The 27,606-nt window shown below is 40.2% G+C and overlaps 1 protein-coding gene across 3 annotated transcripts in view; it reads right to left on the bottom strand.

Moving 5' to 3' along the window:
- Positions 1 to 27,606, bottom strand: part of vps53 (VPS53 subunit of GARP complex) — a 271,204-nt gene that overhangs the window by 233,262 nt on the left and 10,336 nt on the right. For all 3 annotated transcript variants that reach the window (XM_072243137.1, XM_072243138.1, XM_072243139.1), the window contains exons 3-4: positions 21,187 to 21,236; positions 4,063 to 4,129 (exon numbers count right to left, since the gene is read on the bottom strand). In XM_072243137.1, coding sequence (XP_072099238.1) covers positions 4,063 to 4,129; positions 21,187 to 21,236 — 117 coding nt within the window. The remainder of the gene's footprint in view (positions 1 to 4,062; positions 4,130 to 21,186; positions 21,237 to 27,606) is intronic.

Consider the following 27,606-nt stretch of genomic DNA (forward strand, 5'->3'; position numbering starts at 1 on the left):
CCTGCCCAGTTGGTTGGCTCTTAATGTATGCCAGTGGCTGAGAAATCAGCTGAATAGCGCCAACTATTTAGGCTTCAAAAGAGTGGGTAATAAATGGAGGCTTGCCAGTATCAATCACCAATTCAGATGAAATGGTGCTTGTTTTTAAAAAGGCAACTGAAATACTAACTTGCCATCAGTTTAAATTGAAATTTGGCTTCTTTCGTGCTAGAATGATGTATTTATGAATTATTATGCGAAGGGACCAGTACAAGTACCTGTTGGACTAAATAATCCACTGTCTGTTCCTGACACTGGGATTTGGAAAAGCCAACAGATGACTGTCACCTCACAGTTAATTCAACAAAGGAAGCTCTGTACTGTGCAAAACCGACATCTGGAAGTAGTAACGTGTAAGAAGACAGTATAGTAAACTGATCTGTTCCTCGTTTGTTTTTTCTTCGTTCCATTTCCTGCAGGATTTACACCACTGCCAGAGATGGTACAGTTATCAGGGCCTGAAAGGTCTGTTATACAGCCTTTTACCAATTACAGCTTACTCATCTACACAAGTTCTGCAGCTTACAATAATTACCCCTTTAAATTTACATAAGACTCAGAGATCACTGATGCCCTCTCCAGGAGTATGTTGGGTTTTGCCAGAGAAACCACATTAACATTGAGAAAATATACTCCTGGGTGATATCTGCTGAGGTTTAAAAGATCAGCTGGAGCTATGAAAGAAAAAAGACTTGTTTCCTTTATCCCCAAAGCAATGGGTTAAAAATTCCAAATACAAGAGACTTTGCAGATACTGGAAATCATGAGCAACGCACAGAAGGAACCTGGATGAACTCAAGTTAAAAATTCTAACATGCATACCAATAACATGCCGGGGACCCATGCCAGCATTTTCTGGGGCCACAAGAAATGATTTCCTAATGAATGCTGCTTGCAACAAAAAGACACCAATTCCCAGAGCTTCAATGCTATTGAACTAATTTCTGATGCAATACATCTTACACGCAGATTCTCACTATGGAAGGAATTCTTAAAGCAACAGGCTCAATGGGACAAGTTTCATCTGCTGAGACAGACACTCCACTTTTCTAAAGGATGACAAGTTATCGTGACATTAGAGATGAAAGAAAACTTTTCTTTCATCTCTAAGAAAACTAAGGAGAGCATTTAGAATACATGAAAAGAAAGAAGAAGACCTTATCCAGTTTATCAGAGATATCTTAAAGTCATGATCATTAAGCATGGGAATAGGCCCTTTAGACAGCACCATTGATCTTTTTTTTAAAACTCTCCCTATATTCAATCACTCACCTATGCCAGAGATAACTTACAGAGATCAACTTACTAACTCTTTGGAATTAGAGAAGAAACCTGATCTTCCAGGGGAAACACACGTGGTCACAGGGAGAGCATGCAAACTCCACACAGACAGCACAGGAGGTCAGGATTGAAACTAGGTTGCCGGAACAGCGAGGCAACAGTACTATTAGCTGTGCTACTGTACTGCCCTAAATTCAGACAGGTTTCTTAATAGGGTCTCGAGGAAGAACTGCTCCCTGAACTTACTTTCAAACAGGCCTTCAATCATTAAAGTTTTTTCTTTACATCCACAACCAAACTGTTGTTTTAGCACAGGGGTTCCCAACCCCGTTTATGACATGGATCCCTAGCATTAACTGTAGACCCCAGGTTGGGAACCCCTGCTTTAGTATATCCTAATTATACAGCAGCAATGTCAAATCTGTATTATACTCTCGCAGACATCCACATGCAGGAACCCCATGCACTTGAATTTTACATTGTGCACTGTTTGCACAGGGAAGAGCTCATGGCTTTTAGCAACACACACAAAATGCTGGAGAATTCAGCAAGCTAAGTTCCTCTAGCATTTTGTGTGTTTTGCCCAATATTTCCAGCATCTGCAGAAACTCATGTGTTCATGGCTTTTAGCAGTCTTGGAAGGAGCCATGCTGAATGCCCTACACTGCTCTTCTTTCATTTGTTCCTGCATTGAAACTTCATCCAATTCCTGAGAACAAAGAACAGATTGTGAACAATCGTGTCAAATGCCACACAACACCATCATTCAAGATCCAACTGTCTTTAGATCAGGGGTTCTCAACCTTTTTATGCCATAGACCATAACCATTAAGCAATGGATCCGTGAACCAAAGGTTGGGGACCCCTGCTTTATATGCTTTCTCATGATCTTCCTCGATATTAGCTGAACATCCAACTCAACTCATAATTCACGCCAGCATGTAGTGCATCAACAGTTAAGTATTTAGCAGATAACATTTCATACCAAACAAGTCCCAGGCAATGGCCAAAGCAAGAGTAACCATCTACCCTTGATATTCAATTTTGCGTTGAATTTTTAATCACTCCACTTGGTGTGTGATCACATAATTTGAACTAAAAGGAGATCCAGTCATGCTACTCAAGTCTCTGAGTCCAGCAGTTCCACACAACAACATAAGATTATTAGTTCAAAAATTAAGTCTGCTTGTAATTGAGGTGACATTAATAACTGCTGGGGAAAATGTCGTCACCCTTTGGATAACAATTATTATATCTGATCTATCCTTTTATTTTGAGCAACTTCAATTCCCTGTTCAAAACAGTTTTGATATGAGCATTAACAAGGCACAACTAAAATTTGCTGATCTTAGTCTCAAAAAGCAATGCTTTTCCCACAGTTGTGAGTACACACACACACACACACACACACACACGTGTATATATATAATTTTTTTTTTCTCTCTCTCTCCTTAAGGGTGTGTATATGTATTTTCCCTCAATCTCGGGTCCTCTACCAGAAGCCTGGGAGCTTGGGGGTTCAGTACAGATTCCTTGCTGTTCCTAGTAGTGCGCTCTTCTAGACCAAGATCTCAGATGTTGTTCCTGGGATTTGCTGGAGCCACTCTCCCAGTCCAGGTGTCACAACCCCAAGTGTTCCTGTAACCACCGGGATTACTCTGGTTTTAACCTTCCACATCCTTTCTATTAAGCACTGGTATTTCTCCAGCTTCTCATATTCTTTCTTCCTGATGTTGCTGTCATTCAGGATTGCCACATCTATTACTATTGCTTTCTTTTGTTCCTTGTCCAGTTTTACTCTGTCTGGTTGGTTGGCCTCTACCTGCTTATCAGTCTGTGTTTGGAAGTCCCAAAGGATTCTACCATTCTCCACTACCGTCTTGGGTGTTTCCCATTTGGACTTGCAAGTCTCCAATGCATACTCACAGTAGATGTTAAACCATACTCAAATACAAAGAAATAATGTGCATTCTGAAACACTTCAAAATTGAAATTAAGTATATTTACATGTTGTGCATAGGTTACATACCTGTGTAAGAGAACTACAGAATATCAAATCTAATCTTCGTATGCATGTTTTATTTTCAGTGCATACTTTTTTTATTGGTAACTTTAAACTGCATACTTTTAAACACAAGAGATTCTGCAGATGCTGGAATGCAAAGCAACACACAGAAAATGTTGGGGGAACTCAGCAGGTCAGGCAGCATCTACGAAAATGAATAAATAGTCAACTTTTTGGGCCAAAACCCTTCATGAGGACTGGAAAGGAAGGGGGAAGCTGCCAGAATAAAACGGTGCAGGGAGTGAAATGAGGTGGTATTAGGTGAGGCCAAGTGGGTAGGAAAGGTAAAGGGCTGGAGAAGAACCCCTAATAATATTATTATTCATGAAATAATTAAAAACTTAATTTAGATTTTGTTCACAAAGAATGGTCTAAGTCTTGACCTCGTGGAAATAAATGCAAACATTATGGTTACCCACATAATAACCTGAGCAAAATCAGACATAGCAGCTAGTACACTTCAAAAAATAGTTTGTTCCTTAACTTTGTTCACCAATACTATTTCAGTGCCAAAGGAACATAGGGTGCAAAGGAACAATCAATTTTCCAAATAAATAAATATATGCTAATTAAATACCATCAAATTTAATTCTGCGGGTATTCATTCAGGTATGTGTAGAGATTTAATGCATTACACAGTCTATAAGAGTCCAAATCAAAAAAATTTGGTTATCTACCTGTCGGCCATCTTGTCCTACATTCGTCTGTCCTCTTACTACTGTTCGAATGTTATCATCCAACCGTCTGCCAAAACAAAACACAAGATTTAAAAGGCGTTTTTATATCATTATTAGGCAAGTTCGTCTGCATGGTACAATATCCAAGAAGCTGTACAATGTAGTATAACAGCACTTTACAAAACATAGAAAAGATATTCAAGTATTTAGACACAAATGCATTTGTGTGAGAATTTTTGAACTGACAACTTGTTAGAGCATAGAATCCTTTCTTATTTTTGACATTCAATATTATAGGTCCTCCCGAACACCTAACTTATGGACACCAGATAAATACAAATGAGGGTTTGGGAGACGGGTGAGGATGGATTTGTCAACTGTTGCAAGGCTGGAGCTATCTTTTGCTGGGTGGGAACAGGGCATTTCCATGAGCCCTCTTTCCCAACCCAGCCTGAGCCACAACAACGGGAACAGAGTTGGGAATGCTGAGCACTCTCACTTGTTCACTCACCAAATCAGTGAGACTGGCTGGCAACTGCTCTTCCTAGGCCCACTCGTTCTCTCATCACACTGCTTCTGTTCATTTCTGACTAACGGACAGTCCGGATTATGAAGACCTGAGGACTGTTTGTAAGGTTACAGATAACTTAATTTACCTCTCTTTCTATTTCAAAAACTTTTATAGCATTATCCTCAAAGTTCAAAGTAAATTTATTATCAAAGTACATAAATCTCACCATATACTACCCTGAGATTCATTTACTTGCAGGCATTCACAGTAGAACAAATACAATAGAATCAGTGAAAAACTACACACAAAGACTAACAAACAGCCAATGTGCAAAAGAAGACAATCTGTGCAAATAAACAAACAAACAAACAAACAAATAAATAAATAAGAACAATATTTGTAGAGCCCTTGGAGATGAGTCCATAGGTTGTGGAATCAGCTCAGCATTGAAATGAGTGAAGCTATCCATGCTGGTTATGGAGCCCAAGGGTTGAAGGATAATAACTTGCTAAACCTGCTGGTGTGGGACCTAAGACTCCTGTACCTCCTGCACGATGGCCACAGTGAGAAAACAGCATGTCTTGAATGGTGGGAGTCCTTGGTGAGGGATGTTCCTTTAAGTGGATGGGCTACAGCAGTAGAAGACCACAAACATACACTCAGTGGCCACTTCATTACATACCATCTACATATGTCACCATATACTACCTTGAGATTCATTTTCTTGCTCCTGTATCTCTTTCCCAATGGCAATCGTGAGAAGAGAGCATGACCTGCATGGTGGGGGTCCTTGATGATGGATGCTGCTTATTTGTGGCAGTCCTTCTTGTAACTGTGCTCAGTGTTGGGGAGGGCTATGCCTGTGATGGACTGGGCTGGGCTGTATCCACTCAAACACTTTCTGTAGACTTTCACTTTAGAAGACTAATGAACAAAGGAAATGCCTTGAATCCTTCAAAGTCCTCAAAGCAGTAGAATTCAACACTGTATTCAACTAAACAAACTAAACGCATAGGTGAAAACAGGATATTGGTATAAAAGCTAATTCCTCCCATGTGAAGCAATAAGATAGAACAATGAAACAGATGGCAACTTGACACCAAAATGCAATACAATCCTTCAGGGCCTTCAGTTTAATTTCCTCCCAACTTCAAATTCAAATTAGTTATGCCTACAGCCTAGTACTGTTTTCACGTGACTATACAGATGGTAACTTTAGACATCAGAAACATTTTTTTTAAATTTCAGTTACAGATAAAAAAAAATTAATCTAACTGCAGGAAATAAGGGTGAAAAACTCAGAAATCTAAGACCTGGGGATTTGTCCAAAAAGAGGTTTCATGGGGGGGAAGAAAAACAACCGACAACGAAGACCATGTTAGAACTAAATGGAGTCTGAAAACAGCAGGCTTTTGGATTAATCTTTGTCCTCTGGAAACCTCGTTGATAGCACTGGCTCTGAAGACAATCTTTTAAACCAGGAACCTTCAATATCATTTACACCAAGAATCAGCATCTGTTTTTTTGATTCATATCCCACATTCTTATTTAGATCCCCTTCTCTGATTAAAGGGGTTCTTTGTTATAGAGATACTACAGTACTCAAATGTTCTTATAGATTTCATTTCTCCACTTTATGCAGATATTTTGCTCAGGGCATTCTTTGATTCAATGTTCCTTTCCTATCTTTCCCACACCAACTACCTTCAAAAACATGTATAGCATAGAATTTTCCCAGAATCAGGCCACTTAGTCTGATGGGTTTCTGGTCTACATAAACCTCCTGCCATTTTATAACTCACTCTGAGTATGCTCTTCTATTCCCTTCTCCCTCAGTTTATAAATTGACCTGTGGTTAGGCTAGGGTTATATTGGGGATCGCTGGGCACTGTAGCTCAAAGGGCCGAAAAAGCCTATTCCACACTGCGTCTCAATAACTAAATAAAAATAAGTCTTAACCAGATTCTATTAAAATGCAGCAATACACTATGTGACAGCAAGTTCCACATTCTTAACATTCTGTGGAAAAAAAAGAAAAAAAATCCTGGAGACACAGATAAAAGAAAAACAGAAAATGCTTAGAAATACTCAGCAAGCCAGGCAGCACCTGCAGAAACTGTTAACATTTCTGGTCTGGGACCCTTCATTTGAAACAGGAAAGAGAGAAGACACAAGCAATACTGCAGATACTGGAAATCTGGAGCAACAGGAGCCCGGTGGATCAGGCAGCATCTATGGAATTAAATCGACAGTCAATGTTTCAGCTCAGGATTCTTCATCACAACCCAACACGTCACCTGTCCTTTTCCCTTCATAGGAAAGAGAGAAAGCTATCTGTATTAGAACATAGTCATAGTCATACTTCATTGATCCCGGGGGAAATTGGTTTTCATTACAGTTGCACCATAAATAATTAAACAGTAATAAAACCATAAATAGTTAAATAGCAATATGTAAATTATGTCAGGAAATAAATCCAGGACCAGCCTATTGGCTCAGGATGTCTGACCCTCCAAGGGAGGAGTTGTAAAGTTTGATGGCCACAGGCAGGAATGACTTCCTATGACGCTCTATGTTGCATCTCGGTGGAATGAATCTCTGGCTGAATGTACTCCACTGCCCAACCAATACATTATGGAGTGGGTGGGAGACATTGTCCAAGATGGCATGCAACTTGAACAGCATCTTCTTTTCAGACACCACTGTCAGAGAGTGCAGTTCCATCCCCACAACATCACTGGCCGTACGAATGAGTTTGTTGATTCTGTTGGTGTCTGCTACCCTCAGTCTGAACTGACCATTTCTGCCTGTTATTTTGGCTCAGTTTTGTCTAAGGGTTCTTTAATGTCATTTCCAGTACACATGTGTAAAGGGGAACAAAATATATATTCATAAAGTGACACCAGGCACAGGAGTGTCTGTATAGAAGGTGAATGACAGGAAATAATAAAGTAGTGGCAATTGGGGTGTCCAGGGGTGGGCTAGTGGGTGGAGGTTTTGATCAGCATTACTAATTGAGGAAAGTAACTGGTTTTGAGTCTAGGAATCCAGGCATGGATGCAACATAGCCTCCTCCCTGATGGGTGTGGGATAAAAAGTCCACGAGCAGAGTGGGTGGTATCCTTCATGATGTTACTGGCACTTATCTGGCACCTTTTTGCTCATATATCCTTAAGAGTGGGTAGGCTGGTGCCGGTGATAGATTGGCTGGTTTTGACAACCCATTGTAGAGCCCCACAGTTCACCGCAGTGCAGTTTCCACACTACGCAGTGATGCAGCTTGTCAGGATGCTCTCCATTGCTTATCTGTAGAATGACGCCAGTACAGGTTCCCAGATGAAGGCTCTCAGCCTGAAAAGTTAACTGTCCATTCCTCCTCCAGAATCAGAGTCACAGGGTAACAAAGCATATCAACAGGCCCTTCTGCCAAGCCTTCTCTTACTGACTATGGTGCCCACCAAACTTGTCCCATTTGCCCACATTTGACCCATATCACTAAACCCCTCTTAATCATTCATGCCTTTTGATGCTCCAGATTCCAACATCTTAACCATTCATGCCTTTTGTGTTTTTGCTCCAGATTCCAACATCTGTAGTCTCTGTGCCTTTGCCCACACACCCACCCCGCCCTCTCCCATTTGTATAGAACAACCTGCTCGGCAAGTCCCACAGGCTTCCCAATATCAACACATGACTCAGACAAAGAAGTGATACTTACAGAAGTGAATCTGTCATTCAGATGCCACATTAAGCCATGCAGCCTCAACCCTTCCCACCTTCCCTCTATTGTTTTCTCTCTTTCTCAGTTCCGATGAAAGGCTTCCACCTGAAGCAATAACTGCTTCTCTTTCCACAGATACTGCCTAACCAAGTCATACAGCAGTTTCTTATTTTTATTTCTGAGAAAAGTTTATTCTGAATTTCTTATTACATCTGTTGGTGACCATCATATATTTAGGATCTCTCATTTTGGGATAACAGATGGAAATAAAGGAAAACCATGGATACTTAAAAAGGTCAGATTAGCTTTATTTTGTCACGTACATCAAAACATACAGTGAAATGTGTTGTTTGTGTTAATGACTATTCTGCTGTCTAGAAGAGCAGTTTGTTTTGCATGAACATCACTTCCTATACACAAGCTGTTTTTATATCATTTCTTGCATGGGTTAGTTTTCACAAGTTTGTTTCTGAATTCGATTTGAAGCACTTGGTGGAAAACACACATCTCCATCCTTTCTTTATTTGCCCTTGAAATGGCAATATCTGTAAGTCTTGTTTTTGGTAATATTGGTAAATATTTAATAGATATATTTTGAAGGAAGCATTATTTTTATTTACCATTATTAAGATATTGTTGCGCCATAACTTTTATCTTGCTTACACTGCATAGTTATGGTGTATTGCATATGTTTATTACCTTGGTTAACACCATTTGTGAGAATAACCGACAGCTTCAGTACATTCAGGCATGCGATGATACTACCTCGAATTTAATACATATTTTACTTTCTGCAGTTTCACAAGTAAAAGTTCTCAATAGAACCTTCCATCTCAGGTAACTTTTGAGGAAGTGTTAAACTCGCTGTATAACTTTGTACATACACACTACGAGGTCAGTAGAATGACCAACACAGCCTGAGGATGTGCTGGGAGCAGCCTGCCATGGTTTTGGTGCCAATTTATCATTCCCACAACTTGCTAACCCTTACGCCTTGGAATGTGGGGAGGAAACCAGAGCATCTGGAGGAACTCCATGTGGTCAGGAGAACATAGAAACTCCTTACAGACAGCTACAGGAATTCAACCCCGATCACTGGCACTGTAAAGCATTATGCTAGTCACTACTCTACCATGGATATATTATAGGTACCTAGATTTTCAAACAATAAATTAAGTCATTTTATGGGAGCTAATATATTGTCATGGATAGAAGAATGGCTGGACGACAGGACATGAACAGGAGAGATAAATGTTTGTGTCTGCTTGGAATTGGTTTATTTTTGTCATATATACCAGGATACAGTGAAAAGTTTGTCTTGCATATTGTTCATATAGATCAAATCACTGTACTGTGCACTGAAGAGGTACATGATAAAATCTTAGTGATGAAATTCACTACTGCCTTCAATAGACAGCTTTTTAGCTGTGGAGTAAAAAATATCTGAAAAGCAAGACCCATCATACAGTCTACTGAGCACCTGTAATCCTTACCTTCTGTTTCTTGAGCTACCAACAACAGACATCTCAAGGAACTGGAAACGTATTCCAATGTTTTCTGGAAAAGTTTTCCAAATTTACTAGAAGGATAAGTAAAGATCCAAGGCCAACATCCCCAGTGTTGAGTTCTGAGCTGGGTCAGGCAGGCCACATCATTCCTTGACACAATACTAAACTTGGTTGTTGGAGAATATTGCCAGGCAAAATACACAAGAATGTGTTCCAAGCCTTCTTGGAGTGCAACATCCCCACTGACCCGAAAGAACCTCAGGCCCATGACTTCTCAAGATAGAGAAGGATCATTTGGGATGGTAATGAAAACTTCAAGGTGCCCACTGTAGCAGAAGGAGAGAACTACCTAAGAAATTACCCACTCATCTGCCACTCCTGCCCCAGGGTTCCCACACTGGGCTTCGCTAGTCAGTTCAGAATCAGGGGAGTCGTGTAGGGAGCGATCCCTGCAGAAAGTGGGGGGGGGGGGGGGAGGGAAAGATGTGCTTAGTGGTGGGATCCTGTTGGAGGTGGCGGAAGTTACGGCTCGGCTTATATCTGCAAATTTAGAAGAGTCAGAGGAGACAACAGAAATGCAAGAGATCTTGAGGGGTCTTGACAGTGTGATGTGGACAATTGTTCCTCTTGTAGAAGAATTTAAAGTCACTCTGTAAGATTAAGGCAGGGCTTTCCAACCTGTGGTCCATGGACCCCTTGGTTAATGGTAGGGATCCATGGCATAAAAAGGGCTGGGAACCCCTGGAATAAGGCATTGCCCAATTTAATACAGACAATAAGGTATCTTTTTCCTCTTGGAGGATTGTAAGTCTTTGGAACTCTCTTCTTCAAAGGGCAGTGTAAGCAGAGTCTTTGAATAGTTTTATAGCAGAGGTAAATAGATATTTGTTAATTAAGAGAGTGAAAGGATCTGCAGCTCATCAAGAACAGGTAGCTGTATTTCCAATTAGATCAGCTTCAGTGACCTGCTCTTGCTTTTAATTCATTTGTGTGTGTTTAAGTACAATACAATATTTTGAGCATGTCCCTACACATTGTTGCTGCTTGGAGAAGAAAGGTTAAGTCTATTCATAAGCCTTTGAGAATCTGATAGCAGCTTCAGGTGATTCAGTACAAGATTCAAGATTGCTCAATGACATTTCTAGTACACAAGTGTACAGGAGAACAAAATAATTATTACTCCAGAACCGATGCAGCACAAAGAAAAAACATAATAAGATAAAGAACATAATAAAAAAGTCACAATCAATAAATAAGACAGTTTATATACATTGATTGTATGTACACAAAGTGATACTAAGTACAGGAGTGTCGTACATAAGGTGACTCTGACAGGAACTGATAAAGTAGTGATGGGAGGGTGGATAAGCGTGTGTAGGTGTTGATCAGCCTTTTTGCATGGGGAAAGTAACTGCTTTTGAGTCTAGTGGTCTGGGCATCAAACGCTATGTAGCTTTCTCCTTGATGGGAGTGGAACAAATAGCCCATGAGCAAGGTGGGTGTGATCCTTCAAATTTCTGGCAATAGGTCAGCAGAATGCAAAATGACAGGAAGTCCTTTCAAAAATTTTACACCTTCACAGGATGACCTTCAACATAAAGTGTCCTGATGTTCGGCAAAGGACATGCTCAGTTTTGCTGCTGGGGGATAGAACAGTTCAAACTCTCACTGTATGTGGCCTAGGGAGAAACTAGATTATTTGCACATAAAAATAACTTCCAACCAAGCTTGCAGAATGCTAGCGAATGTCAGCAAAAAATTTTAATCTGTAGGTCATGGGAAACAAAACAGTGAAAATTTCTATATTTTTAAAACATAATTAACATCCCATAGGTCAATAAGGGTCTCAAGTTTAAGTCACAGTTCAGACCTTGTGGAGTCTCCAAATTTATGTACATCAATAAATGTTCAGCTACAACCGCAGGTGTGCAGAAGCAAATGGCACTGAATGATGGTTCAGCTCATGTGAAGAGACAAGAGGGACACGTAATTCACTTAAAGAAAGTTGCAATAGTAGAATAAGATAACAGCACATGCAAAACCCATCAACAGTCCAGAGGTCTGTATGTAGTAGTAATGGTTTTTCTTTTTTGTCATATATATCAAAGACTAGTAGTCTCAATAATGACAAATAATTTGACAACATCACTTCAAGTCAGAGGAAAACAATTACAGAAATGATATTCAATACACCATAAAAGAGTTGTAAAGAAGCTCCCAAAAGTGGCATACTTAAAAATTTGAATCAAAAGCTATTAGGATAAAAGAAGGCCGTGAACACCAAGCTCATGCCTACCTTGTTAAAGGAACATTGATTATACATTCAGTGGCCACTTTATTAGGTACACCTGCTCATTAACGCAAGCATCTAATCAGCCAAACACGTGGCAGCAACTCAATCCATAAAAGCATGCAGACATGATCAAGAGGTTCAGTTGTTGTCCAGAATGAGGAAGAAATGTGATCTAAGTGACTGTGACCATGGAATGATTGTTGGTGCCAGACCGGGTGGTTTAAGTATCTCAGAAACGGCTGATCTGGGATTTTCACACCCAACAATCTCAACAGCAGGGGTTCCCACCTTTTTTTTGTGTCATGGACCAATACCATTAAACAAAGGGACTGTAGAACCCAGGTTGGGAACTAGAGTTTACAGAAAATGGTGCAAAAAATCAAAAAAAATCTTGTGAGCGGTAGTTCTGCGGTTGGGAGAGGTCAGAGGAGAATACCTAGACTGGTTGAAACTGACAGGAAGGTGATTCAAATACCATGCATTACAACACTGGTGTGTATAAGAGCATCTCTGAACACACAACACATTGAACCTTGAAGTGGATGGGTTACAGCAGAAGACCACAAGCATACACACGTTGGCCACTTTATTAGACACAGGAGGTATCTAAGTAAAGTGGCCACTGAGTGTATATTTGTTTGTATACCGTATAAGCTATTTGTTAATTCAGCAATGTAGTTATCAAATTTTGCACATTCTGTTCCTAGGATTTGAACCTAGACATTTCTATAGGGTTCATTATAATTCACCATTATCTAGATAAACACAACAAGAAACAGGATGAATTGATAATCCTGTTTCTATAGTCTTGACTACCAGACAAAGCACTTGTAGCCACAAGAACTCAGTGACTTGTCAGCTGCAAGAAACAAACAGACTGCATTGTAGAATTTAAATTACAAAGCCTTGCAGTGCATTTTATTGACATTTCAGCCTCACAGGGACTGTATGGCACCTCACTCGTATGAAGCGTGGGAGGAGAGAACATGATTATTCATATGAATTTTTCATCACCATGCCCAAGTAAAGAATGCACGCAGTCACAAACTGTATTTTTACTTGACAAATCCAAGAATATACGCATTATAATCACAAAAGCACGATGCTATATAACGCATCATCTTAGAAACTGGTGTTTGGAGCACTTCTGCTACTAGGTCATAATTTCTTCATACTTAGTGCTACAATATACTTGTAGATTTTCACAAGAATTCAAAGGCTTTTTTTGTATGTTTTCCCCCCACTGTCAACAAGAAACTTTTCAAATTGTTCTGTGTGATCATGTCTCTCAGTAATCCCTTCCCACGTTTTGGGTTACTGGTCAGCCAGAGACCAATTTTATTTAATTCATTACTCCGTGGAAGGATTTGCTTTCCTAGGCAGACAGCCAGTTGTATCATTATTTCACTGAAGTCTGCTCTCTGAGCCCTCGCTTTTAAGTAGTTGACCAACAGGAAGTGCAGTACTATTGATTAATTAGTCAATGAAAAGCCCATTCTGAGGCCACTTTTATTTCATTAATTTCAGAAAAGCCTGTTTTCTATTTTAAACAGCTGCACCTGTACACTCCCAGCCAGGTTACATGGCAGAAACAATTCAGAACTTGGGTAACTAGTACCATAAACCTAGGGTTTTCAAACTGGGGAGTGGATCTTTACCTGGAACATAACCAAATCAGAATCAGGCTTATTATCACTGACATGTCGTTACATTTGTTGTTTTGCCACAGCAGTACAGTCCAATACAAAATGGTAAGTTACAATAAGAAACATTTTTTAAAAATAGAAAAGTAGTATGAAAAGATAGCAAAACAGCGAGGTAGTTTTCATGGGTTTATGGTCCATTTAGAAATCTGATGGCAGATGGGAAGAAGTTATTCATAATGAGTATGTGTGTACAGTAATAAGGAGAAGTCATTCCCGAGTGGTGATGGGCCACATTGATGTATACCGCTTTTTTGAGGCACCACCTTTTGAAGATGTCCTCGATGTTGAGGTGGCTCATGCCCAAGATGGACCTGGCTGCATTTACAACCCTCTGCAGCTTTGTCCGATCCTGGGCATCAGCACTTCCATACCAGACAGTGATGCAGCCAATTAGAGTGCTCTCCACCCTACATCTGCAGAAATTTGCTAGGGTCTTTGGTGACATTCCAAATCTCCTCCAACTCTGAATGAAATATAGCTGCTGGCATCCTTTCTTTGTAATTTCATCAACATATTGGGTCTCAGGTCTTCAGAGATGTTGAAGATCATCCAGGAACTTGAAACCGTTCATCCTTCCCACTAGTTGCATTTTTCCACTGCACTGGGTTAGAAGTTGGGCACAATTTTAAAAAACAAATAGTTCTTCTTCCATGTTTGTAATTAGAGGAAGCGGGCAGAAGAAACTAATGTCTCTTAAATGCAGTGCAGCCAGAAATGGGCGATGTTTTGCTACTCTTCACTGGAAGCTTTGTTAGTCTTGCAATAAAACTCTTAACACATTTTCCGAGCAACAGCTGACTATCCGATGGCTGCATATTGAATGAAAACATTGGCATTGTGAGCACAACAGTTTTACTGTAATAAGCACATGCAACAAAGAGCCTGGAAAACTTCACCAGGAATTAATCCTTGGTAGTTATGATCTGGAAAATATTGCCTGAAAGCAACCTTTCCAAAAGACTTGAGTAAATACTTGGAAAACGGCAATAAATAGATGGAGGAGTAAAATTAGATGAAATTAGGACTTGTTAGAAAAGAACTACCCCTCTGTTTAACTATATCATAATATCATTTCATCAAAGGTAGTAGCCATTCGACCTGTCAAGTCCATGTTGGCTTTAGTAGAGCAATCCCATTCTCATACACCTTTCTCAGAGCTATACAATTAAGGCACTTGATGGTTCTCTTTTCATAGCCCCGACAAGCAATGTGCTTCAAAATCATAAATACTCTCTTGACCCAAGAAAGGATCTACTTCCCATGGAGAAAGACTCATTACATTGGTTTCAAGGATGGCGAGTTTGCTGTGTGAGGAGAGAACAAAGTTTGAAGTTCAGCGTTCAAAGTAAAATTTATTATCAGAGTGTATACATGTCACCACATATAACCGAGATTCTTTTTCCTGTCGGCATACTTAGCAAATCTATAGAACAGTAACTGTAAACAGGATCAATGAGCAACAAAGTGTGCAAATGCAAATAAATAGCAATAAATAATGCATATGAAGTAACATGAAATAACGGGATAAAGACCATTGGTCGGGGGCACACCAGAAACAGAACGAGTTTAGTTATCCACTTTTGTTCAAGATCTTGACGGTTAAGGGGTGGTAACTGTTCTTGAATCTGGTGATGCGAGTCCTGAGGGTCTTGTACTTTCTGCCTGATGGCAGCAGCGAGAAAAGAGCACGGCCTGGGCGGTGAGGATCTTTGATGATGAATGCTGCTTTTCTATGGCAATGCTTCACAAGTAAAATGGAATAGTATTCTTTACGAATTATAAGGATGAGACAAGCGCTCAACAAAATTTACATAATTCTTAAAGGGGTGACAGACTTGATGTAGGGAAAATGTTAACCCTGACTGAAGATCATATGACCCCGTGTACAGTTTGACAATACAGGGTAGGGAGAGATTGAGAAATACAGTATCTTTACTTATAGGGTGGATACCTTGGGAATTTTTATTTTACCCAGATGGCTGTGGAAGATTAGTAGCTGCCTCCATTCAAAAACAGATTGATAGATTTCTGAGCATTTAGAGAATACAGGGATATGGGGCTAATGTAGAAAATGGCACTGAAAGATCACCTATGATCTTGATGAATAATAGAACAGGTTCTCAAAGGGCTGTATGACCTACTTCTGCTTCTATTTCTTAAGTTCATGTGTTCTCTCTCTATAAAATAATGTTATGCCTTAATCCCTCTTGCATCTTTTGGACAAAATTTTACATGTGACTCCACTCAGTAAACCATCCGCTAATGCGAACCAGCACATTTGCTCTATCTATTCAAGATATGGTCTTCTACAGCTCCATCAAACGTTCTCTGTATCTTCTCTCCCTCAAGGAGAACAAGCCACTGTTTCCCCTTCCCCCACCAGTGTCTCAGTCTAAGCTTAGAGCTGAAATCTATCATCACTGACACAATTTTAGTTAATCCTTTCTGTACCATTGCTATGACCTCTACATAGTTCTTAAAACATTAGGTAACCAACACTGGTTGCTATACTTCACTGTTTTATACAGGTCCAACATACCTTCCCTGGTCTTGTCCTCCATGCCTTTAATTAGGAGTCCATGGATTCTATTCATTTTATTCACTACTGTTTCAACATGCCTGTCACTTTCGAAAATGAACACACATACAAACACCCAGGAACCACTATTCCTGCACACTCTTTCGAATTGTGCCAGTCTATATTCTCATTCTTTCTGCTGAAGCATCCAGGTTCACACTTCTCTCTCTAAAATTTCATTTGTTACTTGTCTGCTCATTCTACTGGCCTGTGTCTTCTTGTAGTTCATTAACTTCTTTGCTTTTCACCACGACCTAAGTTTTAGTCATAAAAACGACTAAACTGAAGCAAATATAAGATGTAGACTGCATAAAAACACTAAAACCCACAAACTTCGTAGGTGTTTCTGATATGACAAGAATCCAGAACTATCTACTGACTTAAAAAGGTAACCTTACAAATAAATCACACCGTTATGCATTATATATAAAACCATCTAATGTAAATAGTACAAATGGGACTTCCAAAAATTCATAGAAACATTGGAGTGACTCTCAAATAAGCCCATGTCACTCTAAAATATCTGGGTGGATATTTCTGCATAAACTACCATGCTTTTTGAGGTTTATTTACTAATCAAGATTTCTTCTGTAAGAATGGTGTTTCTCAGACAAATACTAATCAACTACTGTAATTGTGAGGAGAGTTATCTCTCATTTAAAACATCTGCTTTCCAGTTACAGGAGATGGCAGCAGAACACTCATGGCCAGGTGGCCGGGAGGGAATAGCAAGTACCTAAAGCAAATGCTTCATTTCAACAACACATAGCTTTTTAATGCAGTTTGAATACTTGGGCCCCACATTGTAAACACTCAAGGGCAGCATCTATCCTCACGCAAAGGAATGTGGTGCTTGTACTTTCTGTCTCATTTTTGTGTGTCAAAATGCCTTCCGATGGAAGGGTAGGGATCCTTCCTTGGGGTGGGAAGCCAGTCACAGCACAGATGTCATTACGTTTACTGTGTTCTAAAACTGAAGGAATTATATAGCTACTGCTTTAAAGAGACAATGCACAGGCACTTTATAAAATGGAAAGTAAACCTGTCGCCACCTCTGAACAGAGGCAATGCTAACACAAGCAATTCTGACTGATGGATAAATGTCACAAGTCTCCAGCAGAAATGGAATTCCAGTATGCACTAATTCATTACCTCTTGTCAATGCCTTACAAATCTTCTCTGATAAAGTCAAGTGACCAGAACACTGTACACTCTGCAAACCATTCGTGATCTTAGACTCACTTTGACCTCTTTGAAGTGATTAATTAAAAGCACACAAACTCTCAGATTTCTCCACCAAGTTAATTCCCTCTTGATAACTTCAGGTTACAGCATCACACTTTTAAGCAGTTCATTTGATAGCCAGAATTTTTTTTTAAGCAAACACAATTTGCTTCACTACATGCTGAAAATATTAAAAACTTTAGTTTTTTTATTTATAATACACACCATTTCATGCTGTAAATTTCTCAAAAATAAGTAGACAATGTTTAAGCATGCTTCATATAGGAACATCTTATCTATCTTCTGAACTGCTATCCCTGCAATCTGCAGCCTGTAATAATTAATCTCAAGGTAGTATAAAGTGTACTTTGATAATCAATTTACTTTCTGCAGAAAGGCTTAAATTCACATTAGATGCAACTGTGAAAATTGCATAAACTTTCTGTAATAATTCCACAAACTCCTTTAATGGTCACCAGGCATTATCCTTTTCATAAATATTGTACTTGAGTTTAAATTTTGACTTTTGTAACTACATGACTTAAAGTAAAATGATACTTCTTCCTGACCTTTCCTGCCAGTATCACACAAATGCTTCTAGTTTACCACTGACCACATCAAATAGCCAGCCGGCAGTGTGACCAGAACTGAACACAATACTCTAAGTGTGGTCTCACCAGAGATTTGTAGAATTGCAACATGACCTCTCTACTCTTGAACTCAATCCCCTATTAATGAAGCCTAGCATCCCATAGGCCTTCTTAACTGTGCAGCAACCTTGAGGGATGTATGGATTTGAACCCCAAGGTCCCTCTATTCATCCACACTCTTAGGTAACCTACTACTAACCGTACATTGCTCTATTTATACTCTATTCTTGGTTGGTGCAACTGTAACGAAACCCGGTTTCCCTCGGGATCAATAAAGTATGACTTTGACTATGACTATACTCAGCCTTCTGGTTTGTCCTTCCAGAATGCACCACCTCACACTTATCCAGACTGAACTCCATCTGCCACTTTTCTGCCCAACTCTGCCCAACTCTTACCTCCAATTTGGTAAGTTTCATATACATTAATACTTCATTTTAAATCTGACATCTAAGCTGTATCCTGAATATTTTTCATTAAAGACTTGATTTATTTAGTGCTTTATGAAGTCTCTCAAACCACTCTACACACAAAGTACCTTAAAGATTGTGATGTAGATTCCATGAACATCTATTTAAACAACTATAAATTGCAGCTGCGTAAATGAACCTACTGCAAAATTAATCCAAGAAATGCAGACAGTGGCCTATTCATAGGGCAGCTTTAGCACATTTACAATTTTCTGTAAACAGCAATAGACCACAGAATGCAGCTGAGAACACTGCAGCCATCTGTGCTAACAAAAAGCCCACTTTACAATTACTATGAAAATGATGCGCTCTACTGGGCTGCTCCTGGAGCTGCAATGCATCATTCAAATAACAGAATGCTTTCAAGTCATAGTATCTTATCTCTATAATCGTACAATCTCTATCAAAAAAGAAATGCCAATGTCAAAAACTCAACTGAAGATCAAATAAGACATGATGCTACCAACACAAGAAACTGCAGATTCTAGAATATGGAGCAACATACAAAATGGTGTTTTGCTTGAACAAAAAAAAGATTTTGTGCGTTGATCAAGCTACCAAGTCTGCTTCAGCCCATAACAACTAATTGAGCAATGGAAATGCTGCTCAGTCCAATTTGGTAGCTTCAGTCTTCCCGTTGTTTAACTCAAAGTAATTGTGGTTCCCCCTAGTCTAGACATTTGACGAGTCACCTCCAAAGGACTGCAGCGGTTCAGCATTCTGACTCACCATGTTCAGAGTCACTCAAACCAATCTACACTTAAAATACCTTAAAGTAAGATACTTTGTGTGTAGATTGGTTTGGCAGATTTCATAAAGCACTAAATTATTGCCAATCTCCAACTTCTCCAGAGACTTGAGATGGTCAATTATTACAAATATTGACATGACATCAAGATCCCAAAGTGAGTATATTTTTAAATTTAAAAAATAGTTTAATCATTATGTGCTTGTAATCCTTCAGTTAAGGCATACACAAAAATAAAATCAGAAGGGTAGTCAATCTGTGGAACTCATTGTCACAGACAGTCGTAAAGGCCAAATCATTGGGTATATTTAAAGTGGAGGACAACAGCTTCTTGATTAGTGAGGATGTCAAAGGTTACAGGGAGAAGGCAGAAGAGTGGGGTTGAGAGGGGAAATAAATGATCACAGTGGAATGGTGGAGTGGACTCACTGGGTCAAATGGCCTAATTTTGCTCCTGTGTCTTATGATCCAACTCAAAAAGCCAAAGAGTTGGAAAAAGTTATGGAAAAAAACAAGAGAAATGAAATCAGAGAAATGCAGAAATGAGCTGTAAATGCTAAAACTGGGGCACTGATTAGCTGAGAAAAATAATAATTAGTAAAGGGCATGTCTATAATTAAAAGTTGAAATGGACAAACCAACAGCTCTGAAGTGTTCCAATCCTAGTGGTGACAGAGTGGCCACAACAATGAGGTTTTGCAAAACACTGTACAAAGTAAATTTTATTATCATAGTACATATACGTCAAGACATAACTCTGAGATTCTTTTATCTGTGGACATACTCAGCAAATCTACAGAAGAGAAACTATGACAGGATCAATGACAGATCAACCAGAGTACAGAAAACAACAAACTGTGCAAATGCAAACATAAATACATAGCAATAAAAAAAATGAGAACATGAGATCACTAGTTGTGGGAAACATCTGAATGATGGTGCAAGTGAGTGTTGTTACCCCCTTTTATTCAAAAGCCTGATCATTGAGGGATATAACTGTTTGTGACCCTGGTGGTATGAGTCCTGAGGCTCTTGTATCTTCTACCCGATGGCAGCAGAGATCCCCTGGGTGGCAGGGATCTCTGATGACCGAGACTGCTTCTTACAACAGCGTTTCATGTAGATTTCTCGCAAAAATGAAGGAATACGATACCTATCCAAGTCATAATGGAGACTAGAAGGGATCGTACTCCAACTCTGTCCCCCTTCACCTTGATTGGAGAAACAGACTGGATAGCAGAGAACTGCTATTGAAGTAACCTTGGAGAGTTGCTACAATGCAAATTGTCCTTACAGCAGTTGCATTTCAATGAGACATACACGCACTTTGATAACAAATTTATTTTGAACTTTGATCAGTTCACACAACTTTCAAGGGGTTAATTCATCTCATGTTCACAATATTTATTGCTTATTTAATCATTTTTTTTCTGTATTTGCACGATATGTTGTCTTTTGCACATTGATTGTTTGTTCAAACTATTAAGATATGGTCTTTCAATGATTCTATTGTGTTTCCTGTATTAGAACAAATCTCAGGGTTGTATGTGGTGACAGAAATGTACTTCGATAATAAATTTACTTTGAACTTTGATCACAGGAATTGAGTTGAAGGGCAATTTTCACATATGTGTGTACTTAAATGAGACACTACTTGCTTTGTTGCCGTGGAAACATATTGCAAGTAACAGGAATTAAAAGCTGAATTCACTCACCTTATCTTTAGTCTTATCTTGTTTACAACTTCATCAATGTTGGCTAAAGACTAGGGGGAAGAGAGAAAGGATATTGAGAAAGTCGTCTGTGAAAGGCAATATTGAGTGAAGCAGTGACTCCTAGTGGTTAGAATTAAATTAGCTCATTCAAGAACAGTCTAATTTATTTAATATCTGTTAGACATTAACTTGGAAGAATAATTGACCATAGAACATTACAGCATAGTACAGACTCACTGGCCCACAATGTTGGACTGAAACTTTTTAAAAAAGGTATTTCATAAACTCACGCATCCTGATTAAGGGTCTTGGCCTGAAACATTAACTCTTTTTACCCCTCCATAGATGCTGCCTGATCTGCTGAGTTCTTCAGGCATTTTGTATCGTTAAAATGTATTTCAACTATGTTCCAATATTCAGACTAAAACAGACAATTTCTAGGATATACTATAAGTAACCTCTGCTTAGTTAAATGATAATGACACAACATGAAAGATACACAAATTTGTCAGATTCTTTAGCTTTAGGTTCTAGTTTCTTATAAATACTATGCATAAGTATACTTTTACTACATATAAACACACACACACACACACACTCATTAGCAAATAGTATCATTTAAGAAGCAATTGGAATGGTACATGGAGGGGCAGAGCTTGAAGGGATACGGGCCAAATGCAGGAAACTGGGACCAGCTGGGTGGGCACCTTGGTCAGCATGGTTTGGTTGTACCAAAGGGCCTGTATCCATGCTGTTACTCTTTGACTCCATGAAACATACTGGAGGAGACAGTGTCAACTTCATTTGCCTTCTGACCTAGTATGGTTCTGGCACCCAATTTTCTGTCCACCACAGTAATGGTGTAAAAAGCCAAGTCTTTTCAAACTGAAGTTATAGCTACAAGCTGAAATATTCCACTAACTGTACTACTTAGAAATCACGGTTTCAATCAGTATGACCAATATTTGAATTAGTTCCCTCATATACTGTTACGTGAGCACGTGGCCAAGTGGTTAAGGCATTGGGCTAGCTACCTGAAGGTCGTGAGTTCGAGCGCCAGCCGAGGGAACTTAATCACACATTGCTCTGTGACGACACAAGTGCCAAGCTGTATGGGTCCTAATGTCCTTCCCTTGGACAACATTGGTGTCGTGGAGAGGGGAGACTTGCAGCATGGGCAAGTGCTGGTCTTCCATACAACCTTGGCCAGGCCTGCGCCCTGGAGAGTGAAGACTTTCCAGGCGCAGATCCATGGTCTCGCAAGACTAACAGATGCCTTTAGTTATATACTGTTACAAGAAAAAGTTTGTGAACCCTTTGCAATTACCCACTTTTCTGCATTAATCACTCATAAAATGTGATCTGATCTTCATCTAAGTCACAATAACAGACAAACACAATTTGCCTAAACCAACAACACACAAACAATTGTACTTCTTGTACACCAGCGGTCCCCAACCACCGGGCCGCAAAGCATGTGCTACCGGGCCGCGAGGAAACGATATGATTTGGCGATATGAGTGAGCTGCACCTTTCCTCATTCCCTGTCACCCACCGTTGAGCTTGAACGCACGCGAGGTCATTACCCGTGCGTCATCCATGTCGGCGCGGGAAGGAGATCAACTCCTCGAGCTTGCAAATAACGGCGGGCTGAAAAGTATGTTTGACATAACATCTCTGCTGGCATTCTGGATCAAAGTCAAGGCTAAATATCCTGAGATAGCCACAAAAGCACTGAAAACGTTGCTTCCATTTCCAACATATCTCTGTGAAGCGGAGTTTTCTGCAATGAATGCAACAAAAACTAAATTGCGGAATAGACTGGACATAAGGAACCCCGTTCGAGTATCGCTGTCTCCCATCACCCCTCGATGGGACCGTCTTGTTGCAGGGAAACAAGCCCAGGGCTCCCACTGATTCAGCGATATTGGTGTGTTGCAATGATTTTATATGTTCATACGGGGAAAATACGTGCTGTGTGTTTAATATCCAAACGTTACTTAAAATGTTATGATGCTGTTGACTTACTTATATAACCATATAACAATTACAGCACGGAAACAGGCCATCTCGGCCCTTCTAGTCCGTGCCGAACGCTACTCTCACCTAGTCCTGCCGACCTGCACTCAGCTCATAACCCTCCATTCCTTTCCTGTCCATATACCTATTCAATTTTTCATTAAATGATAATATCGAACCTGCTTCTGCCACTTCTACTGGAAGTTCGTTCAACACTTACTTCAAGCTCCCCTGTCCTCCCCTGATAATTTTCTGATCACTGTATTCATGCGAGGAAAATATGCGCTGTGAGTTTAATATTAAATTCGTCAGATAATCCCTTTTAGAAACGAAACTGAGTGTATTAGCCACTTATCACCTATAATCCAGTCGTGATTAACACCCCCCCCCCACCCCGATCAGAATCGTCAAAAACTATTTGTAAATCCGCACATCCATGCATGCGCACTGGTGCCCGCGCAAGGCTTCATGGTCATTGTAGTCTTTCTCGGGGTAAACATCGTATTTGACTGCTACTCTTGTCCGTTGGCAATCCTACCACGCCACCCCCCCCCCTCCCCCCCCCCCCCGGGGTCAGCCGGTCTGCAAGAATATTGTCAATATGAAACCGGTCCGCAATGCAAAAAACTTTGGGGACCCCTGGAGTACACCATTTAAACAATCAGTCTAGGTTCAAAAAAAAAGTACTTGAACCTCTGGGGAAATGCCTTCTACAAAAAGCTATTTGTAGTTAGATGCTCCCATCAATGACGTGAGATTGGAGGTGTGGGTTGTAAAGGTGCCCCGTCCTATATTAAAAAAAGACACAAAGTCAGGTTACTGACAGAGCCTGTTCTTCTCAAAAAAAAATCTGTTAACGTACACCATGCATTGATCAAAACAACTTTCAGGGGACCTTAGAAGAGTTGTAGAGATGCATGAAGCTGGAAAAGGCTACAAAAGCATTTCTAAAGACCCGAGTGTTCATCAGTCCACAGTAAGAGAAATTCTCTTGAAGTGGAGGTAATTCAGTACTGTTGCTACTCTCCCTAGGAGTGGGTGTTCTGCAAAGATCATACCAAGAGCACTACGTGCAATGCTGAAGGAGGTGAAAATTAATCCAAGGGTAACAGCAAAAGAAACAAGAGAAAATCTGCAGATGCTGGATATCCAAGCAAGACACATAATATGCTGGAGGAACTCAGCAGGCCAGGCAGCAGCTATGGAAAAGAGTATAGTCTACGTTTTGGGCTGAGACCCTTCATTGGGACGGGGGAAGAAATGAGGAGTCAGAGTAAGAAGGTGGGGGGAGGGGAGGAAGAACCACAAGGTGACAGGTGAAACTGGGAGGAGTGAAGCAAAGAGCTGGGAAGTTGATTGGTGAAAGAGATACAGGGCTGAAGAAGGGGGAGTCTGATAGGAGAGGACAGAAGGCCATGGAAGAGAAAACCAGCGGGAGGAGCATCAGAGGAAAGTAATAGGCATGTAAGGAGATAAAGTGAGAGAGGGAAATTGGAATGGTGAGGGTCGGAGGGCATTACTGGAAGTTCAAGAAATCGATATTAATGCCATCAGGTTGAAGGCTACCCAGATGGAATATGAGGATGCGGAGGTTGGTGGGGTGGTAGGCGAGGACAAGAGGAACTCTATCCCAGGTGGGGTGGCAGGAAGATGGGGTGAGGGCAGATGTGCATGAAATAGAAGAGACATGCTTGAGGGCAGCGTTGATGGTGGAGAAAGGGAAGCCCCTTTCTTTGAAGGAGGAGGACACCTCCTTAGTTCTGGAATGAAAAGCCTCATCCTGAGAGCAGATGTGGTGGAGACAGAGGAATTCAGAGAAGGGTATGGTGTTTTTACAAGTAACAGGGCAGAAAGAGGTATAGTCCAGGTAACTGTGAGAGTCAGCAGGTTTATAGTAAACATCAGTAGATACATTGTCTCCAGAGATAGAGACAGAGAGATCGTGAAAGGGGAGTGAGGTGCCAGAAATGGACCAGGTATACATGAGGGCAGGTGGTAGTTGAAGGCAAAGTTGATGAAGTCAACAAACTCCACATGGGTGCAGGAAGCAGCACCACTACGGTCAATGACGTAGCGCAAGAAAAATTGGGGAGTGATACCATTATAGGCTTGGAACATAGACTGTTCCATATAGTCGACAAACAGGCAAGCATAGCTGGGACCTATGCAAGTGCCTCTGGCTATACCTTTTGTTTGAAGGAAGTAGAACCGGCCAAAGGAGAAATTATTAAGAGTGAGGACAACTTCCGCCGGATGGAGGAGAGTGGTGGTGGAGGGGAACTGGTTGGGTCTGCTGTCCTGAAAGAAGCCTTCCTGGTGGGGGATTGGACTTCAATAGTGAAAATATGATGATCGGGGCCAGGGAATGCGAAATCATTGAAAAGATCAAGAGCATGTAAAGTTTCACAGATATATATAGGAAGGGACTGAACCTGGGGGATAAAACTGAGTCAAGGTATGCAGATACATGTTGAGTGGGGCAGGAAAAAGCAGAAACAATGGATCTACCTGGGCGGAGAGGTCTGTGGATCTTGGGCAGGAGGTAAAAAACGGGAGGTGCGGGGTGAGAGAACTATGAGGTTGTTGGCAGTGGATGGGAGACCCCAGAGCTAATAAGGTTGGAGACAATGGCCTGATGCTCCTTAGTGGGGTCCTGTTTGAAGGGTAAGAAAGATGAGGTGTCTGACAGTTGTCACCGGGCCTCAGCAAGGTAAACATCCCCCCCCCCGCCCATCTACAGGTTTAGATGGTGAGGTTAGGATTAGTGCGAACCCACCTTTTTCGATATCTACAAATTAGAGACTTTCTGTGATCTCAATTATATACATTTCCTAAAAGTCCCGTTAAGAACTTATTAGATGTAATTTCTAATTTGAAACCTTTTCATAATGGTTCAATATTCAATATTTATGCCACATTGCCGGGAATGAGAAATGCTCCTTTAGACAAAATTAAGAATCCCTGGGAACAAGATTTACAGACATTAATTTCTGAGGAAACTTGGAATGGAATTTTTTAATTGGTTAACACTTCATCGTTATGTGCCCGCCATTCCCTCCTACAATTTAAAGTGGTCCATCGGGCCCACATGACTAAAGATAAGCTATCTCGTTTTTATTCGGATATATCTCCCTATTGTGATAGATGTAACAATGGAGAAGCTTCACTAATTCATATGTTTTGGACATGCCCAAGTCTTGAAAAATACTGGAAGGAAGTATTCCAAACTTTCTCTGTACTTTTCAAAGTAAATTTTAAGCCTAACCCTTTGACTGCCTTATTCGGTATTGTTGGAGGAAAAGATATTATTTTGGCAGCTCTCTTCAGGTCATGTCACAGCATCTCAATTAGGTTAAAGTCTGAACGCTAATTTGACCATTCCAAAACACTTTTTTCTTTTTAAAACATTCTGTGGTTGATTTGTTCGTGTGATTTGGATCATTGTCTTGTATCATTCAACTTCTATTAAGCTTCAGATGACAGGCTGCTACCCTGACATTCTCCTGTAAAATACCTTGATGAATTGAAACAGTTTTGTGTGGAGGTATGGTCTAAAATTCATCCTCACCATTGTGCCTGTCTGATCAGCAGCTGCAAGAAAAGTCTGGTGGAGACTACTGCTGCTAAAAGAGGTTCTACCAGTTATTAAATACAAGGGTTCACATACTTTTTCCAGTCTGGAATGTGAACGATTAAACAAAGTGTTCAATAAAGATATGAAAAGTACAATTGTTTGTGTGTTATTAGTTTGGGCAGATTGTGTTTGTCTATTATTGTGACTTAGAAACATAGAACACCTACAACACAATACAGGCCCTTTGGCCCTCAATGCTATGCTGAACATGTACTTTCTTTAGAAATTACCTCGGGTTACCCATAGCCCTCTATTTTTCTAAGCTCCATGTATCTGTCCAGGAGTCTTTTAAAAGACCCTATTGTACCCGCCTCCACCACCGCCACCGGCAGCCCATTCCACACACTCACCACTCTCTGCGTAAAAAACTTACCCCTGACATCTCCCCTGTACCTACTTCCAAGCACCTTAAAACTGTGCCCTCTCATGTTAGCCATTTCAGCCCTGGGAGAAAGCCTCTGACTATCCACACAATCAATGCCTCTCATCATCTTATATGAAGATGAAGATGACTTAGATGCAGACAGAACATATTTTATGAGTAATTAATACAGCAAACCAGGTAATTGCAAAGGATTCACAAACTTTTTCTTGCAACTGTAGATACAGCAACCATGTCACAAGTTTTCACACACAGGTGCTGATAAGTGGCAAGTAACATCAAGGGTCAACTTTATTCACCGTATATATTTACATGGATTAGGGATTTCCAGTGGTGTGTTGATCAGAGTGTGATATGCAACAAAAAAATCATAAAGAATTATATA

Source organism: Mobula birostris, chromosome 25, assembly GCF_030028105.1.
Source record: "Mobula birostris isolate sMobBir1 chromosome 25, sMobBir1.hap1, whole genome shotgun sequence".
NCBI lineage: Eukaryota > Metazoa > Chordata > Chondrichthyes > Myliobatiformes > Myliobatidae > Mobula > Mobula birostris.